The 19,762-nt window shown below is 41.9% G+C and overlaps 1 protein-coding gene across 6 annotated transcripts in view; it reads right to left on the reverse strand.

Annotated features, from left to right (window-relative positions):
• RUNX2 (RUNX family transcription factor 2) overlaps positions 1 to 19,762 on the reverse strand; it is a 222,499-nt gene that overhangs the window by 87,232 nt on the left and 115,505 nt on the right. For 3 of the 6 annotated variants that reach the window (XM_030448339.1, XM_030448340.1, XM_030448341.1), the window contains exons 5-6: positions 18,669 to 18,842; positions 8,991 to 9,152 (exon numbers count right to left, since the gene is read on the reverse strand). In XM_030448339.1, the coding sequence (XP_030304199.1) occupies positions 8,991 to 9,152; positions 18,669 to 18,842 (336 nt within the window). The remainder of the gene's footprint in view (positions 1 to 8,990; positions 9,153 to 18,668; positions 18,843 to 19,762) is intronic. The other 3 variants (XM_030448344.1, XM_030448343.1, XM_030448342.1) reach the window with 1 other exon arrangement.

The following is a 19,762-nucleotide window of genomic DNA, read 5'->3' on the forward strand; positions in this document are numbered from 1 at the left end:
AAATGAAAGGTCAGTGCATGTTAAGTAGAGCAGAATGTGTATCCTATTGTTCTGTTCCTGTATCTCCATCTAGGATAGTGGATGAGGAATTGAATTTATTCTGTTGGCAAAAGTAGGAGGGATTTTACAACTGGGCAAATATAAAAGCAGAAAAATTCCCAAAGGACGTGCAGAAACCCACAAAGTCACTGAAAAATGCTTTCTCATTGTGTTTTTTTCAGGTGGGTTAGAAAAGCAGAATCCCAGTTCAACTAAAAATAACTCCCTTTCAGCAGATACTGTAGGAGTTTAGCTGATTAGGGAAGGAAACTTCCACTATTTGATAGATCATAGTGAACTCAGAGGAAACTCGCATAAAAAAACATTTTTCCATAGTGTCCCTCCAGCTCTCTCAAACCAGCTCTGCATCCCCCTGTGGCCTGTGCCATCTCCCTGAAACCCCCCACAGCAACCTCCTTTCTTACTCTTCCCCTTGTTGTATCTGTCACCATCACAGGAACCCACTTGAACCTCAGAAATAAAATTCGGTGCTGCAATCTGGCAGATAAAATTATAACAAGTTCAAAGTTAAAGTCAGACAAATTCAGACTAGTAATAAGAGCCATGTTTCTGAAGCGAGCTTAATTAGCATCTGTAACCAAAGGTTGTAGTGGATTTTCCTTCTAAGAATTTTTTTAAATGAAGATCAACTGAGTGTTTTGGGATTTTTTTTTCCTCAAAGGTTGTCCTAAAATTCAAATTAGACTGAATTTGGGGAAATCAGCTGGGTTAAACAGAGATGAGATCACATGGGCTTCACAATACTAATAACCTATGAATCTATATATCTGTGGAAAGCTCATTATGTAAAATTTTTCTGACCTGAACTTTATAGATTAAGCTCCAACACTGTACAAAATCTTTGCCTTCTACAAAAACTGGTTGGACACAGAAGCACCATTGAGCACTGTGTGGGTGCCACGCTGGGTTTCCCTGAGGGGACTCTGCACCACCCGCACATGGCTCCTTTGGATATGGAGAACCTGTCCCCAGCTCTAGGAAGGCATCTGCTACTTTGATCCCTTCCCTCACTCTTTTTTGAGTTAATCTGAAAGTAAATATTAAGAGATTTCCAGATTAGTGTCCCCAAATACCCTCCCTTTATGAATATGAAGCAGTACCTCCTCTCTTAATAACATCCTTTATGAGCCATGTGAACGGGAGTACCTTTATGGTATCTCATTCATCTTCCTCTCTTCTCAGTGCCTACGTTGTTTTCTTTTGTACAACCACAGAAAGCCTGAACCACTTTTAATGGCTCTTTACCTTCCCTTTTAGTCACTAGTATCAGCTCAGTATCAACATATCAATGCTCTTTTAAATCTGACAGCCATGCTGGCATGACACCAGGTCCTTTTCTGCTAAAACATCCATCAGCAGAGGAGGAGATTTGGTCATCTGTAAAATGGGGCCAACAACCACTGCTAAACCACTTCAAAAAGGTGTTGTGATGCTCTGTTAGGCTTTAATGCTCTCATCATTCCCAAATTCAACACGGTCAAATTCTGCATCATCAGAAATGCAAGGAAATTTCACCATAGGTCAAGGCAGCTCCAGATATTTCTACCACCAGCAGTTTTTGCCTCTTGAATTGTACTTTTTAATGTAAGATTTGTAGAATTTGGCCTTCCAAACCATATAAATCCTGGAGAGCGTAACTTAATTTTCTACCTGTCTTGTACTAAACACAGTCATAGTCTGAGAAGGACCAAATTCTCCCTCATTTTACACAAACATTTCATAAATTCAGCTACTGCAATTAATTGAACCAAACTCAGTACAACAAAGTCTCAAGGCAACAGGGAGGTAAGGGCAGAGTAAGGAGTCCTCATCACCTTACATATACCATAGAGCTTAATGTAATACCTGGAGTCTCTCTTGTATCAAGACACATGGTCCTGCATCAGCCATCACCACTGGCTCCATCCTGGGTAGAAAATCAACAGTAATCCCAACAAAGTGAATGGAGAAATCATCACATGCCTTTGCAGAAGGATGAAACAAAGAGCTCAGTCCCACAGCCTTCCTGACAGGACTTTACTGCCTTTCTTGGGAGCACACAGCTAGGTAATGGTTCAGGATCTGTCCCTCTGGAAGTCTGGAACTGAGCACCCCGTTGCCCCATTAACAATTCGCATTCTGTTTACAAAACCCAGCAGAGTCAGTAAGAATGATCATTACAAAACATGCTCAGACTGTGATTCTGGTTTAAGTTAATATAATTTTAATGAGTTCTTCAGAAAAGGCCTGGCACTTATGGAAAAATTTCCTTAATTAATATCAGACCCTAAATTAGTAATAAAAAAAAACCCAAATATCATTTGGTCTCAAGCTGGAGCTAAAGTATGTTTTGGCATCATTACTAACTGTTAGCAGCAAGTTCTGGAAACAGATGCAAATCTTGATATGTGTCCTAAATATAAAACACATTGCAGAAAAAAAAAAAGCTCAGATAAAAATATATCTATACATCCACATATATTTGAGTGTGCTATTTCCTGCCTGTATCAGCAACAAATTTATTCCATTTAAAAACATTCCACTTGTTTCTTTTTGGTATTTTTAAAATCCCTTATTTCAGGAATAAAACTCTTTCCCTCTGCCTTCATTTTTCCTGTTTATTTCCATTCCCGACAGCCGTTTAAAGTAAATGAAAAGGGCTTGAAGACATGCATTATAATATTCAAATGTCTGAAAATCAGCCCCCTGGTTTTACCTCCTAAATATGGGTAGAGGTGCCTAATTTGAGGCCACACGTGCTAGAAAAATTTGGCCTTCATCCTTGAGGTAGGGATCATGCAACCCACCTTCTGGACAATTACTCCAATGAGAGTCTACCCAGCAGAGAGGCTGCTACTGAAAACCCACAGATGAGTGCCAAGGTGCTGAGATTCCAAGGTGGCACCAAGTGGGTGGGAGACTAAAAATGGAAAAACTGTGGTAAACAAAATAAACAGAACCACTGAAAAATAATGAAGGAAAAAAAAAAAAAAAAAAAAAGGGTCAGGTTACAAGTTTAGGGAGGGTAGCAAAATAAGTGGGTTGTTTCTGAAGACACAAGCTCTCCCCAGTTTTTTACTTTGCCTTTTTACTCAGTGCCACCTCGCAGGGAAAGCATTGAAAATATTAGCTAGGAGAAATGGAGACAGAGACAACCTTTAGTCTCTCAGCTTCCATTAAAAAAAAAAATTAAAAAAAATTTTAAAAAAAGAAGACAGAGTAAAAATTGTTATAGTCACCAAGAAAAACATCGCAGCGTAGTGAGCACACCAGAAACAGAGCTGGTTTCTTGGGTTTGCCAAGAACCTGAGACAATATTGCTGAAGCGTGAACTGCTCATTCATTTCAGGAGCTGCTAACACCAAGGCCTTGCTGGCAATGGCCGTGGTATTAACCATTTCTCTGGTCCCCAGAGCATGTCAAGAGGAAAAGAACTGTATTTTGGACACAGCATTAATGCCCTCAGGGTCCAGTCCTGAAATGTGCTTATTATCCACAACATCTAATGAAGTTAGTAGGAATTAAGGGATGCAAGAATAGCTGATTCACATGACCACAGTTTTTACTTTGTGGCTGTAAAGTTTTCTGAGTTTCTTAGAAGAAGATAAACAACTTTTATTTCTTGCAGTTAGTATTTTTTGAAGACCAAATTTCCCCTCAAAAGGGAAAATCCTTATTTTAAAGATCATGTGCATACATGACATTAAGCAAAATCCAAGGTAATACACATTCAGGGTTAGAAACTCAAGACAACAAGTACAGGACCTCAAGAAAAAACAACACATCACCTTGAGCCACTTTCTTATTAACATACATACACTAAATCCAGAGGTTCAGATGGAGCTGCTTCCATTATATATGGGGTTTTATTTTTAGATCTGTAGGTTTACAAGAATGAAAACAATAATGGGACAATATTGTCACTTATTAGGGCATAATTGTCATTCACAGGGTTGCATTTAAACTTGCCAGATCTCAGTGAGCTGGGGGAACAGGAATGTTTCTTAAATTCAACATCTGATGAAGGTCCAGGATGGTCCAAAACAACACGGAGGTATCTACAGAGCAGGATGAATTAATGGGAAAGTTTGGCTGTGCTTGAACTAGCAAACAGCCCAGGGCCAGGGCCCATTTTCTGGCTCAAAATTCTGCCAGGATGGTCTGGCCACAGCCATAATATTAAATCCCTTTAGCCTCCATAATGGGGTGGCTGCCTCTGAGCTGCCCACAGGAACGAGTTTGGGACTGCGCTCATTTCCAAACCACGGCTGGGACCTGTTTGCATCCATCCTGGCCAACTCTGCTCAAAACCAACCTTGCTGACAATTTAAGAGCACCAGCATGTAACAGCCCAGGCTCTACCAGTGTGTAATTTATTGGTGAAGACATTATTTCCTGCCCATTTTAGTGCAGAGGGATGGGGTCTGCAAATTTCTTTTGTTTAGAGACTGAGCCCAAAGTGCCCCTCATCTATCCCAGCATGTCCCTCATCTGTCTCAGCATGTTCCTTTTCAATGACATGGTAAACATAAAGTCAGTAAAATCCACCCTTCATGCTGCAGGGACTCCAGGGCATGGGATGGGAGAGTTTGGGCATGCTGGCACGAGGCAGTCATCCCCAGCTGACAGCTATCTGCAAAGAGTATGAGCTGGAAAATGTAGGTTTGTTGATGTGTCCTGCAATTTAGAGTCAGTTTTCATTTTCTCCTTTGTCATATAGGCATTTGTCAAACACAGTTGTGTAGGACAGGCTCTTCCACAGCCAACACTGAACACGTGCTGCACTTGAAAGTTACACTTACAGGGCAGGTCCTCCAGCAGTTTACGACCTTGACCCTACAAGTCTTCTTCAAAAGTAAAGTAAAGACATGAGCATTTAGGCAGATGGTTGAGAAGATCCAGAAAAACTGTAGAAGAAGTCTCCCCATCTCAGAAAAATCAAACCTTTCTCTCAAAAAAATTAAATACAAGCTCGAAATCCTGTCATCGTAGAGCAGGTAGAGGTCAGGGTGAGGCAGATCACGGCAGGGTTAAACCAGGACTGAAGTCTAACAAGGCTGTGACATGGGTATGTTTATGGGACAGCTAAATCATCTCTTAAATCAGCTCACTAAAAGCAGACAATCAGATCAGACATGCCTGTACCTGAACTACTCACCTAGGCTCTCTGTAGAGCCTGTGGAGACAAACAGGCTCTTCCAAGGCACTGCCAGAGACCAGTACAGCTCACCTGTAGCCTGGTCCAGCCCTGCAATTGCCAGTTGATCCCCAGTGACTCGAAAGGGAGCTAAGGATGACTGTCTTAGACATGGATGTCTACCCTGGGGCCATCTCAACCCTTTCCTCCTTCACTTTCTGCAGAGCAGCCCTTTTGTGACTTCAGGAAGAACCTGACCTGTACTCCTTGCTCTGAACCTTGCATGTGCTGAGGAGTTGCTGGATCAGTCCCAAAGCTTAATGTAAAAATGGCTGTGATGTGTATTTAGATGAATCATATACATTAATTACATAATAGACACTCATGCTCCCCATCCCACATGAGCTTTGGTTATGCATGGGGCACAAAGACTGAGAGCACTCACTATGAATCATGCAATAAGACTACGTCCCTCAGGCAAAACTCTCTCTAAAATGACCATCTTCATATATTCCCATGGTTTCCACTACAATATTATTTAATTAAGAATATTAATCTGCTGGGCCACCAACTTTCACTGTCTTCTGGAGAAGTCTGAGCAGACAGAAACTTTAATAGAATATGGGGAATCCTGCTCTTTTTATGACTAAGTTCATGAAATAAGGTAAGTCAACTGCACAGCCTTGTGAGCCTATTTTTATTTATTCTTGATTTAAGCATGGGACACATCCACTAGAGAGATCACTGGTTCAAAATTTGCATCACTGATGCCAGGTAATTTTTTTTTTTCTTTGCTTTTCAGCGATTGATTTTGAACAGTGCCCAGGTAAGCGTGACACATCATTAATTATTTATACAGCTCTGCAGCTACAGCACCAGTCCCCATTTTGGAGAGTAAAAGAGGAATACTTGAAGCTTGTCAGCTGTGGGCACTCATTTGCACGTGCCTGCAGCGTTGCATGCAAACGTTTCAGTTGTGCAAAGGAATCTGTCTAGACACCGACGTGACCAGTTCAGCCACATTACACCAGTCTGCCCAAATAACTCCTCAGGGTTGCAGCCTGTTGCCCTTTTCCCCTCTCTCACAGGATGGAGAACTGCAAGAACTGCTACGGCAGGCACTTGTCACCTCCTGTCATACGTCCCAAACCTCTTCTGATGTTCTGCCTACTCAGGTGTCCTCATCACCAAGAGATGTACCTGTCCCAGGATGGGGAGGAATACCACTGGTTTGGACATGGGTTGGAAGTGGTTTTGGTCACAGGAGAACCATCAAAAATAGCTCTAGACAGCTCTCACTGACAATACAAACAGGAACCACTATTTTGAAGGACACATGGAATATTTTCAGTGCCTGGGTGCACACAGTTTTAAGCAGATGTCTAGGCAGAGGCCTGTGAAAATGCTAGGCAATGTGAAATTGTGGCAGGTACGATGTCCTGTGCCTCCAGGTGTGACATTCAAGGCCTAAGGGGGAAGTTGTTACCCATTTTTTCCTCCTGCATGATGTTAAGCAACAGGCAGTAAATATGGGATTCATTAAAATTACCTTGTATACTTTTAACAGCCTTGATAATCAGATTTCTGCCACTGTATCAGAAAGTAAAGTTTGTTTTCATTCAAGGCCTTGTAAAACTAATTTCTCCCTCATACAATGGAGGTGCCTGAAGTTTTCTAATATTTTTAGTGCTTCTAAGCATTGAAAAAAAAATTAATCAAAGTTCTGCTCTCTGAAAAATCTATGAAGAAACTGAGTAGAGATTTGTGTTTCTCTGTGTGTAAGGGAGACACTGTTTGCTGTAAGGGGCAACTTTAAAATTGGATTTTGCTCTCTTTATACACAAAGGGGTTGGATCCTTCCCTCCTTCCCTGTGGCACTTATAGATAGAAAACCTTGAAAGAAACCACAGGGTTTGCAGCTGGGGCTGCAGCGTCTCCTTGCAGCCTGAGCACCAGAGTTTGTCCTCCACCCAGGAACGCGCCTCTGAACACCAGCAAATGCTGCAGACAACCTCTGGTGCTTGTAGAAGATCAAAGTCCCCTTTTGCAACCTTGACTCTAACTGGAAGGAAGATCCCCATGCCGGGAAAAGGCAAGAGCATTTGCGGAGGCGTCAGCCGAGCCCCCAAAAGATGAAGGGCAAGAAGCGTGAAGGCAACCGACTGTAGAGCACAGCAGAAAAGTTCAATCCACGGCCACACCATGTACACAGCCAGGTCTTTTAGTCATTCTGCCTGTGCCCACATGCAGGCACTCACGTCTGAGTACACACAGACAAGCAAGAGCTGCAGGGCAAGCGCGCGGTGCTACAGCTGCTGCGGTCCCAGCCGAGCCTCTCCTGGAGGTGTTGCTGGGGGCAACAATTGCAAAAATAACCCATTCGACAACACAGATCATAGGGAGGCTGCGACTTAAAGGGAACCTGTTTGGAACCAAACAAAGCATTTCCTCAGCATCAAGCCCATCGAGTTTTTTGAACCAAGTCAGCGCATTGCACCGAGAGCCCGCAGGAACCTGCTCCACCACCCTCCAACCCCCGGCCCACATGGAGATGTTTGGCATCTACGAGAAGGCAGAGTGCGCTCAGGACCGCAGAGGTTTGGGTTTCTTTTTTGCAGCTGTTTGTTTGAGAAACAAAGCTTCCCTCCTCCAAGATGAAAGAAATCGAGGAGTCTACACTAATCAAACCCTACACGCCTGCTGGCTGGAGTTCAGCTTGTCGGTGATGCAGCCCCATGGAGTGATCAACATTTCCAGTGCTATGAGCTTGGTGGAAGGGGAAAATACGACAGCGAGAAATTCACCTGGCCACGAGTCAAACAGGTGTATGGCAGCAGCACCCAAGATTATAATAATATCTTGCAAACATGCAAAAAGATGTAATAAGACTGATTCTTTGGTTTTCATTAGTGAATCATAAAGCCTTTCTTTACCTTACACATGCCTTTTTGGCATACGCTGCTAATATTTCCACACTTGCAAGGTTGGAGTTCTAATACTGAGCCTCCCTCCCCTAAGGTTCCTCATTTTTGGCAAGATATACAAGGTGACTGTGTGCCATGACAAGCTCTATCTTACTTTGGGGCAATCAGATTACTTCACACAGATGGTTTTATGACTGAGACCATTAGAGATAAATCGCAGAATATGTAAATGTACATTTGTTTGGTAAAAAAAAAAAGTCTCAGTACCTTGCTGCTGTCTTCTCTATGTCCCTGAACATATTTCCTCTCTCCAGCACCATTCCAAAGCACAATTTGTCCAATCTTTACCCTAAAGTGACTCAGCTAGTTTCTGATAGGCATCTTAAGTACACATTAACTAAGGAAACAGGCTTTCTTGAGCTACTGGATTGAAATGCAGGAGAATGAATGTTAGACTTAACTACTGAAGAAATAAAGAGCATTTATCAGGATGCCTAATGCCACACACAGCACAAAAGTAAAGCACCAAAAAATAGAGAATATCACAATTACATTAAAACGTGCCAGTAAACATCCTCTTGTAGTGCAAAAAAATAAAAAGAGAGAATTTTTTCATAGAATCAGGTTCACAATTTAAAAATAGCCTGATTTAAAATTGATCTAGACACATTCCAATGATACATGCTCAGAACATCACAGCAGTCCTCCCACTTTAAAAAAAAAAAAAAAAAAAAAAAAAAGACCTTGACCCTCACCTGCTGTGCAGTAACCTTGTTATCAACAGCTGAGCTCTTTGCTCCTGTTAAGGTTTATCTGAGGCCACAGAGGCAGCCTCTCTGCCAGTCCTGTTCCTATCTGCATAATTGTTTTAGGCAAAACAAGGGCTTTACCTGAGAGGCGTCTGGGCACATCGGTGATGGCTGGAAGTCCTGTGCCTCGAGTGGAGGACAGGGGAGTTGTGGAGTGAATGGATGGTGAAGTCATCTGGCTCAAGTAGGATGGGTAAGACTGGTCGTAGGACCATGGCGGGGATGACTGTGCCTGCCTGGGGTCTGGGGGGGAAAAACAAACAAACAAACAAAAACAAAATTATGACATTTTTTAAAAAGGAAGAACTGGTTTAGGGCATCAATAACCTAATTAAAAGAGGTGCAATTACTGCAAATACACACATCAGTGATAGAAGGCACATGAATGCAGTGAAACACAACCTGTTCCTCTAAGACTCAACCCCTTCAAGCCTTACTCTGTGCTTTTCCCTCCCCATAATAAGTTTTTTTGGGAAGCAGAGCAGTGAGCAGAGTTTTAAAAGATCTAGGAGCTGTGCTGCAACTTCCTGGTGTTTCTCATCCAGGTCTAACAATGTGTTACACCAAGACCTGCCAGTGCTTGAGGATTTGGACAGATGAGCAAATCCGAGACCTAGGCCTCAGCTTAGGAAGTGGACTTGAGAGGTGGGGGACTCTACAGTCAGCACTTGGCACGACTGTCAAGTTGTTATCCAGTTCAAACATTACACAGCAGTGTTTTCAGTGATGAAAATACCATCCAAGAAGGAAAAAGTCATTAATCTTTTCAGCATCCGTCCAAAAATGGCACATTTGGATTCTGGCCCAATTACTTACAGTCACCTCAACTACAATGTTATAAAGCCAAATGGTTCAGAAGCTAATGATATCTTTTGATGTACTTGCTACAGCTCACAATGAAGGAAATGGTTTTAAAAATAAATAGAGTTCATTTTTTTTGCTGAAGCACTGGTGGGTTGCACTGAATGAGAGAGAGGGCTCAAGTTTTTACTCACTGGTGTTTGAATTTATAAACTGTTTGCTCTCAGTTAATATCTTCTGATAAAGATGCCACTGAATGCTTCACAAATAGTTATTTTTATTCCTTCACATCAATAAAAACAAAGAACTTTCAACCTTAAAGTTTGTTTTAGGCATTCTATGATAAACAGAAAACTCTCTTGGAATTGCTTCATAGAAAATGCAGCACATCCTTCCAAATCCTCCCTGATATTTTCAGTGAAGCACATCAAGCCCACTCAGTTTGGAGGACCTGCTAGATCAGAGTGCTCTGTTAAGGCCCTGCTTTCTAGACAGCAATGTGACAGCCACATGGCATAAGCAAAGGCACTTTTTCAGGAAATTCAACTTTTTTTTTTTTTTAACTCCTTTCCCTGCTCTTCCACATAGCAAAACCCTGTAGTTTCAGCTATTCCTTGTTTATTTTTTCTGCTCAGACATGATTTGTTTGAAGAGATGTCTGGAAAGCAGATACTTCCTTGAAGCAAAATAACTATATAGATATTTATATATATAAAAAAAAAAAAAACACAACTTTCCAGTTTAATTTTAAGAGGATTTGCCTGGAGTTTGTCATTTATATTAGAGCTGAGTAATATAAATGGTTAACATAAACTCCTCAGAAATCCAAGTGACACTTGATCATTAAATGTAATGAATTTCTTTGTTTTAACAATTTCAAGGCTGTGGTTGTATTGATTGGCCCAGGTTCAAATCTGACTGCTGGTTGTTATATCAGATATCGACGTATTTCTCTGCCTCATTCCACTACTATAATTCACCATTCAGTCAATGGTAAATGATCTTCAACTGGGAACGGAAAGCCTAGGCTTGCTGGGAAAACAATCTTAAAATTAATGATGTGTCAGGAGCACAATCTCAAATCTAAGCTCCTTCAAACTCCAAGAGCTTTTCAATCTCTGCTTCCGAATCCAAAACAGAGTCCCTCAAAGTTTTGATTTTTAGGTGAGCTTCAATGCTGGACTGGAAGGAAATTATAGAGCAGGTGAAAGTTAGGGGAAAGGAAAATCACAGCAGAGGATGTTTTCACAGGATTTTGGTCTGAGATGGTAAAAACCTCAGGAAAGGACCTGCTTTCTGGAGGCTCGTGCCACTTCTAGGAGTTCAGTCCTCATGGCATGAGAAGATCTTGACCATCTCAGGCACCCTCACCACTTTGAACACTCGTGCTAGGCAGAATATGGACTGGAAGGACTATCAGTTGACCCAAAAGCATATTACATATTCTTAAAATATTTAGCTTAAATTTATAAACAGCATCTATAGCTCATCCCACCATCAGCAAGGCATTACCACATTTCTTTTATATATTTTATATGTACTTATATATATATAATATATATACATACTTTAAAATTTTATATATATTTTCATATATATATTTATATATATATTCTGTTTCAGATCTCCATGAGCCCAATAATGTGACATTTTAAACCACAAAGTATTTTAGAGACAGAAGATGGACTGTTACTGAAGACAGTGCTGTGATTTAACTGCTTCTGGCCCTGAAGAGCTCCTGTTGAACTTGGTTAACTCACCCAAACTACATTTACTGCAGTTTCTACCAAAAATTACAGACAATAATGATAAGCAATTCCACCTCTATGTTTTGGTCCTTTCTTTTAGATGTAGGCACTGAGTACTCATTTCCTCTAAGTACCTCTCTGAGTACTTATCTCAACAAGAACTTTGAACCCAGATATTCAGATGCAAACCTGAGCTCCTCTAGAATGCAAGCAAGGCAGTTCCACTGAAAGGAGAGCATGTCTTCTCAGGGAATAGGAAATAAAGAGGAAAATTCTCAACCAAATTCCTCAATCAGAGTATGCACCAGAGCTCAGACATGGAGAAGGATACAGTACCCCAGCTGCAAGGTCACTGCAGATTCCCTCCACACCAAGGCGAGAGCTGAGTCATGGTCAAGTTAGTATGGGGGATTTCACCCTGAGGCCTGAGTGGCTTCACGGAGTTTATATTTGGCCCTTTTACAAACTGCGAAAATTGATTAATATGAGGTTGTACCAGATTCTCCAGTAAAATACCGTCTAAAATCATCTTCTCTTCGCTCGACAGGGGCCTGGGTTTTTGCAGAGTATGAGAGGACAGAGCAGTGGAAATGCCCCTTGGCCTTGCCGAAATCACAGGGATCTCGGCCCATGGGTAAATTTCACTGCTCAGTGGAGTTTCCTCAGTCCCTCAGAGAAGTCCCAGAGGTGGACATGCAGCTGTCTCACGTGCTAACCCTTGCTCAACACCAGAATGTTCCCTGCCATACGTTTGCTGGAGCTGAGACTTCAGCCACCAAGGCCAAACCAACCCATCTTTTCTGGTCCCACATGCCACCAAACCTCCTGGGCTGAAGGAGGATGCCAGAGGCACCACAGACAGGTGCCTGCCAGTGCTTTGAGGCTCATTCAGGCTGGATGCTTGAGGGGCAAGCACAGTGATGTCCCTTAGGAAGGGTCACCTCCTCCTTGCTTGGGGACAGAAGGAGTGGAGGAGCTGTTTAGCCCATGCCAGCAGGGTTGAAGCTAAAGAGTGGATTTGTGAGAGGTCCTTCTTGGTCTTCTGCTCCAAAGAGCAGCTTCCTCATTCACTCTGACTGGAGGGCTCACATGCATCCACCTGCATCCCTGCAGGCCAGGGCACAATGAATGTGGATTCCTCCCTATAGGGATCCCCTTCAAAACGAGGGAAATTCTAATATAAAAATACACCAAAAGCTCGGGAGAAAGCCCCTCACCTTCCCTATGGCAGCAGCTACAGGGAAAGGCTAGCAGAGCATTCAGCACCAACAAAAAGAGGGAGAGGGCCACTTTGAGATGGCATTTGCACTTGAAAATTTTGGGTTGATTACTAAGAGCAGTCCTTCTGTAAACGTTTCTGTTATCCTGCGTGGCTGTGAAGAAAAGCACAGCTTTGAGCAGGTTCATTCACAATGGGGCCCCATGATTCTGTGATATGATGTGCCTGTGCTAAGAACCCCCTAAGTACAGCTGGGCTGGAACAAGACAGGGGGAAAGGTCTAAAAATATGGACAGATGGCTCCATCCTGTTAGCACCTCCCAGGTAAAATTCACCAAAGCAGGGAATGTTGACTATTGTGAATTATTTTAATGTCTAGGTTTTATAGCCACTTTAAAAATATATAGGAGACCAGACACTGCTTCTAGACCCTTGTGGTCCCTTTGATGACTGACCAGCATCCATGGGCAAATGGACACTCATGGTCTCTCTAATGAGTATAAGGGGTGTTAAAATTTCAGTCTAAGATTGGCGCATAGAATAAAACAAAGAAAAAAGAAGAATGACAAATTAGTCCAACCCTGTGAACTATTTCTCTACTACAGGGTGATTTACTGCTCTTCCAGCACATGTGCTTCTCTTCCTTTCACTAGAAATGTTACTGGAAGTGTTGATAGACGGAAGAGAAAAAAAAAACATAAAATAGCCCTGAAGAAACGAGTTTTTCCACTGCTTTTGGCAGCTGTTTGATTATGAAACACACAGATTTACTGTAGAAGAAAAAAATCTATTTCCCATTCCCATGCTGAGTTACATGCTAGAGCATAGAATCTCGCTACCTCAGTGACCCATTCCTGTAACACCCCCACGTCACACACATTCACACACTTATGGCACCCACTTCAATCCAGCCAATCATTTTTAGAGCTGGCTGCTGCTGATTGTATTAGTCCTACTGCCAATACTAAAAACCAAGCTGTCTGGAGCTATCTTTGGTAAACACTTAAAGCAAATATCCTCACTTCTGATCTTAACGAAGGCAAGATGACTTTCTGCATGAGTAACCCAACTATTGTTGTCACACCATCCCCCCAGCAAAAACAACAACAACAAAAAAGCAACCTCCTCTGATGATTTCTTAGGCACATTTAAAAGCCCAGGGCTTGATCTGAATTGCCCAGTTCAATCAATAAGTCAGTTCCAAGGGAGTTACACCCCTATTGGACACAAGTGTAATTGAGACCAGATTTTGGCCTGAAGAACCTCTAAACCCATTTCTCCTCCCACCCCTCAAGAGTCACATTTCTATAAGAAAAAAAAAATAATAATCATAAGCTGAGCTGAACAAGTCATGCCAGTAGGACAACTAAATTTTAAACTGAGGGGAGAGTTAAATGAATACTTTAATAGGAAGACCCAAATTTACCAATGGGAGGTTCACAATGGGCAATTTGCCCATTGCCTAAAGGATGCAATCAATTTGCATAAAAACAACAGACTGCAGCCACCTTGAGTTCATGGCAGCCAAAATCCCAGCTCTACCACTCATCTGCTAAATCTTTTTGCTCTTATTGCACTTTCCAGTGGGATGAAGGCATAATTCACGCCTATTAACCTATTACTTAGGTTATTTCTAAGTTATCTTTCCAGGCAGCCATGCACTCTTGCTTGACGTGCTCTCAGATTGATGTACACCAGCTGCCAACTAGTGTGTGCTTCAGAGTGTGGCTGGGTCTCAGGTAAACAGAGCCAACCCTGGGCAAGGCACTCACACAGTGCTGGGTCTAATAACAGCTACACAGTTTCTGTTTCAAAACCTGTCCTTGCAGCTGATGGTCTCAGAGAACAGACATTGGTCTTTGAGGCAGATGCTGCACTGCTTCATATCCCAGTGCCCAGGAACAACCCTGTTGATGAGGATAGCTTTCTGCCTGACTCTGCAAAAGGGCACTACCCCAGCCCACTGACTCCAATCCTGACTTAATGAGGACCCAGCTGATACCATCTTAATCTTCATCTGAGAGCTGAAGTGGATTTCTGCCTTGTGTCTTCCAGTAAGACTCGGTTTACGCATCCCTGAAACCATTCCCTGCCTGCCAATGTCCATGATCCCCCCCACTGACTTCAGCCTCAGGACTGGAATCTGCTTCTTACAGGCCCTAAAAAATTATTGAGAACTGAAAGCTAACACCCCTGAAGTGCATGGGGAAAAAAAAATTTAAAAAAAATTTCATGGGACCTGCTTTTGAGTGTTGTTATTGGTGGTGGTGAAGACGTCAACAGGTTGCCAATAGATCAGACGGTGCCACGGTGGTGATGGAGCATGAAACCTCACTTAACTCCCACTCCTCCTTCCCACAGCCCAGCCACCGGGGTCCTCACACTGACCACATTCCTGCATTACTACCCGTGGCTTTTCCTGCGCCCACAGAAGTTAATCCTCACTGGTTGTGCTTCAGAAAAACCAACAGGTTTCTTCCCTCATTTTCATACTGGACCCGCTGATGCAAGAGCTTCAGTGTCTGAAACGGGAATGCTAAATTGATACAGGAGCAAGTGTCCTGCTGAGTGCCGTTAGGGGAAAGGGGTGGGGGGGAAAAAGAACAAAAGCAAATATACCAGTATCCAAATGTGAACAGACAGGATTTCTGATTTAACGGGCAACAAGCAAGGGGTTCAAATTGAATCGTGTTTGCCCTCAGCAAAGGCATGCGTGCTTATTGGAGAAGATTTGTTTTTTAATTGACCCTTCCCATGTTGCGTTTGCTGAAGTCCGTACGTTACAAAGTTGCCAGTGTTTGAATAAGGGCAAACTCTGTGCCTTTGTACTGCCACACACCCGGTTCCCTGTGGTAGGTTTAAGGGCGTGGTGCTGTGATTTGTAAAATCCTCTGCTCTGATCCTCTAAGGATAAATAAACACAACCTAGAACCAGAGACAAAGAATATAAGAGTGAACCCCAAAGTGTTGAGTTCTTTTCAGACTCAGGTGTGGGCCAGACAGGCTTTAAATATTATTTCTGTTAATCATGCAATAGCTTGCAAGACGCTAGTGAACGAAAAAGAAACAGGTTTATGCTCTTCTAGCAATAATATGCATGCTGTTGTAGGAAAGCAGTATTACTGTTGAAGTTATTAGTATTAATTATTTCCTGACCGACAAGGTAAAAGGATTAGAACCAAAATTTTGAAAAGGAAAAATTTCTAAATTTCTCAAAAAAAACCACGTGGTTTAATTCCAACAAAGGAAATTTTTAAAATCCTGTTTTTCAGACAAGGGTCTGTTGTCCTTTCAATACATCTCCAAGCCATAGCAGATCAATCACTGTGGTAAGAAGCCAGTGGTCCTGCACCACAACAAGTGCAGATGGACACCACAGACAGTTCACTCCCTCCTGCCACACCAAAGAGGCAGATGTTTAGCAGATTCCCAGGGTCACCTAACATCTGATCAAAGAGGTTCCTCCTCTGCAGAATCAACTTTGTCTCTCACTGGCAAGGTTTGTGTGGTAACCAGCATCCGTTCAGCCCAGAAGAACTTGGAGGGACTGTCTGCAAAAAGCATCCCAGAACTTGGGTGGAACATCAAAGCACACAGAGCTTTACAGATTACAACCAATATCCTGAAGAGCACCAAAAAGCCTTTTGGAGAAACCAGAAGAATACTCAGAGCTCAAAGTGACGTAACATGCTCACACTAATTGTCTTATTAAATGGGAGGGCTACCAGAGAACTAATGAGTAGCCTTTGAGGCCTGAGTGTTTGATGTTTCTAAACTGAGGAGGACACAAGGATGGGGAATAACATGGCAAATACTGCATAAGTTCACTTATCATCTGCACACTTGAATAAGCAGCCAGTACTCACTATCCTGGGGGAAATGCAAGCAATTTGGGATTCTAAACTATCCCACAACTGTTAGTTTATCCATCAAGAGAAGCACATAATCCACAAAAGGTGGGAAAGCCAGCCTGCCTTCTGCTCAGCTCACTCCCTCTACCCTGCCAATACTGCATCTTCCCTCTCCTGATGAAGTCCGAGATGGCACTTTGAACTGCTGACTCTTAAATTTGCAGAGAGGACAGCAAATGCCACACAACTCTGTTTCCAGTCAGGCTTATTTAAATCTCATCTGAAGTTTTCGCCTCCTGGATCTGTAAATGCTGCTGCTGATTCATTATAAGGCAGAGAAATGCCCTATTAATCAAACCCAGGAGAACATTTTCTACAGGAGGCATTTATATGAATAAGAGCAGCATATGAAGTTACACTTAGCTAGGAAGAAATTACAAGAGGATCTCAGTTCTCGTGCTTCAGGGCATAAGCTGATCACCAGATGGGGTCAGGAAGAATTTCACTCTCTTTCCTAGATATAGTGTTGCACATAGGTAAACTATGGAGGCACAGGAAGAAGGAAAAAAGCTGCTTATAGCCCAGATTTTCCCCATGTTTTCTTGGGAATTATGCTGCCAAACACCACCAGAAAGCAGACAGTAGATCAGAAAAAATATTGGGCGGGAGTTTGGTAGTTCTCACCCAGAAAATTATATGCACAGAAACCCTGACCCCACATGTCCAACAAACAAAACCATAAGCCTTTCCAAAAAACCTGCTCTGGGAAGCTGGTGGGCAGCAGGTACCTTGGAACGGGTAATAGTGACATTTTAAATATATTATAAACATTTTACTCTAGTTAAGGCTAGACTTCTCGGTCTGGGAGAACTTTGCCACAGCTCATGGGAACAATTTTTTCATTTCAATTCCCTGAACACTTTGGGTTCAAATTAACCCACCTACTTCTCTTCCTTACTGCAAATAATTAAACCAGTTGAACTTTAAAAAAGAAGAAAAAGAAAGAAGAAGAAAGCCACAACACTTTGTTAAAACCACTAAGTTTCAGCTGGTATCATGTCAAAACCACTTGAAACATGAAACCAGAAATCTTCCTAGGTTGACTCAAAGACTATGTCTATACTAGAAGTGCTTTACCAGTGCAGGAATACTGATATATATGACTGGTAAAGGTCTCCTGGTATAGATGCAACTATAGCAGCAAAACTGAGTTTTAAAGTGGTCTAGTAAACTGAACCAAGAGTTTTGTTGATGGAATTGCATCTAGGTGAAGTTCTCCAACAATTCTAGCAATCAAATTGGTCAGGGGCAACACCCCTTCACATCCTGGATATACACAAACACATCAGCACAAGTTTGGAGTGTAGAAATGGCCAAAATTAGGTAGAGGTAGTTTTGACACTCTTTAAAAAAAAAAAAGTAACCATCTCTCAATTTAGAAAAATGACAAAATTGGTTTATTTTGCAGGCTTCACTTTTTGTTGTGAACTTCTGGCACAGCTGCAGTTAAACATCTTATTTCAGTCTTATAATCTGTGACACATGGTATTTTATGATTTCTCTCAGCACAATGAAATCTGTCTCTCAGCATGCAATCATAAATGTTGCATACAACCCTCACAACCAACCTTTGGAGATTTCTCCATAACCCAGTTTATTTATTCTAACAGTGGTCAGCACTGGTGCTAGAAGGAAACTGCCACGTGAGAAGATTTTATTATTAGTATTCCAAGAGAAAAACCATTAAATGCTGTTCACTTCCCTCAACACCAGTGCAAAATAAAAATGCTGAATAAAAATGTTCATCCTAGTATGTACTACTGCACACATGGAGGACAAGGCAGAGCAAAGTGGCAGTGAGAATTTCACCAGAATCCTACTCAGTTTTCCCAGTTTGATTATTTTGGACTATTTTAGGCTTACAGCGAAAAGGTATTAAAAGAAAAAAAAAAAAAAAAAAAAAGCAAAGAAAGACATTTTCAACTTCAAACACTACAGAACAATCCACTTCCCACCTAGCTTTGCTTGGAACACGTCTCTCACTCTAGAAGAGCCTCTTTTACTGCAGTTGAGACACAAATATCCGTAAGCAATTACTACCATCGCCTGTGCAAGTCAAACCTATGGTTCTGTCTCTTACCTGTAATCTGACTCTGTCCTTGTGGATTAAAAGGACTTGGTGCAGAGTTCAGAGAGGGCCGTGGGCTCTGGGTCGGGACCCCTACTCTCATACTGGGATGAGGAATGCGCCCTAAATCACTGAGGCGTTCAGAGAACAAACTAGGTTTAGAGTCATCAAGCTTCTGTCTGTGCCCTGGAAACAGCAAATCATAAAATAAAAGTGTTAATAACAAGATTTAGTAATTTAACACACCCCAGAAAAAGAAAAACCAAACAAACCCAAAATGGTCTCTAAGGAGCTGTTATTAGATTTAATGGATTTAAAGGTATCTCAGCTACGCCCGATAACACAGAGATTTCAGTGGGGTGATTTCTGGTTTGGGCATGGTTGTGTTGGTGAAAGCCTTATCGGGTACAACTGTGCCCATACCAATGTGTAACACGCTGCAATTTGGATCAAAATAAGCACTTATAAAAACACCCACACAAGATCTTTTTTTTTATTCTTTTTTTTTTCCCTTTCTTTTCTGCTTTAACTACACCAGCTAATTAAAAGTCCAAACTTTCTTTTCCAAAACCAAGCCTCATATGTAAGTACAAACTATCAAGTGGGACAATTATTCCATGCCTGGTTTATATGTTAAGGATTTTGGATAAGAAAATGCAAGCTTTTCTTCTCCCCTTGTGTTTTTTTTTAAACTTCATTAACTCTGTCACGGTTAGTCATTAGCTTTCATTCCTTTGGGAGACTTTCCAAAAAAGTAAATTGTCATTGTAATTTGAAAAAAAGCAGTATTGCAAGGAAAATTTTCAAAGCTGCTGGCCAAGACTGTGTCCTACACTCCCCTGCATGGTCAGCCTTCCTCAGTGCTCCTACATTTCTTGCCAAAACCAGACTAACTGCCCTCATGACATTGGGAAAAGTCATTTTTTGGGTGCTTGGTTGCCAAAATATAAAGGGAAAAAATGGCAAAAGTAACAAGTTGGCCCAACTGGTACTGCTCATACTATCATTAAGATGTTTCAAGAGTAAGGGCTTTATTTCTCTAATTGTGGTGTTCTTAATCCTAGGTTTAATTTCTTTCCAAAGTAGTTATAGGATGCTCCTCACCC

This window comes from Calypte anna, chromosome 3 (genome assembly GCF_003957555.1).
Source record: "Calypte anna isolate BGI_N300 chromosome 3, bCalAnn1_v1.p, whole genome shotgun sequence".
In the NCBI taxonomy this organism is placed as follows: Eukaryota; Metazoa; Chordata; class Aves; order Apodiformes; family Trochilidae; genus Calypte; species Calypte anna.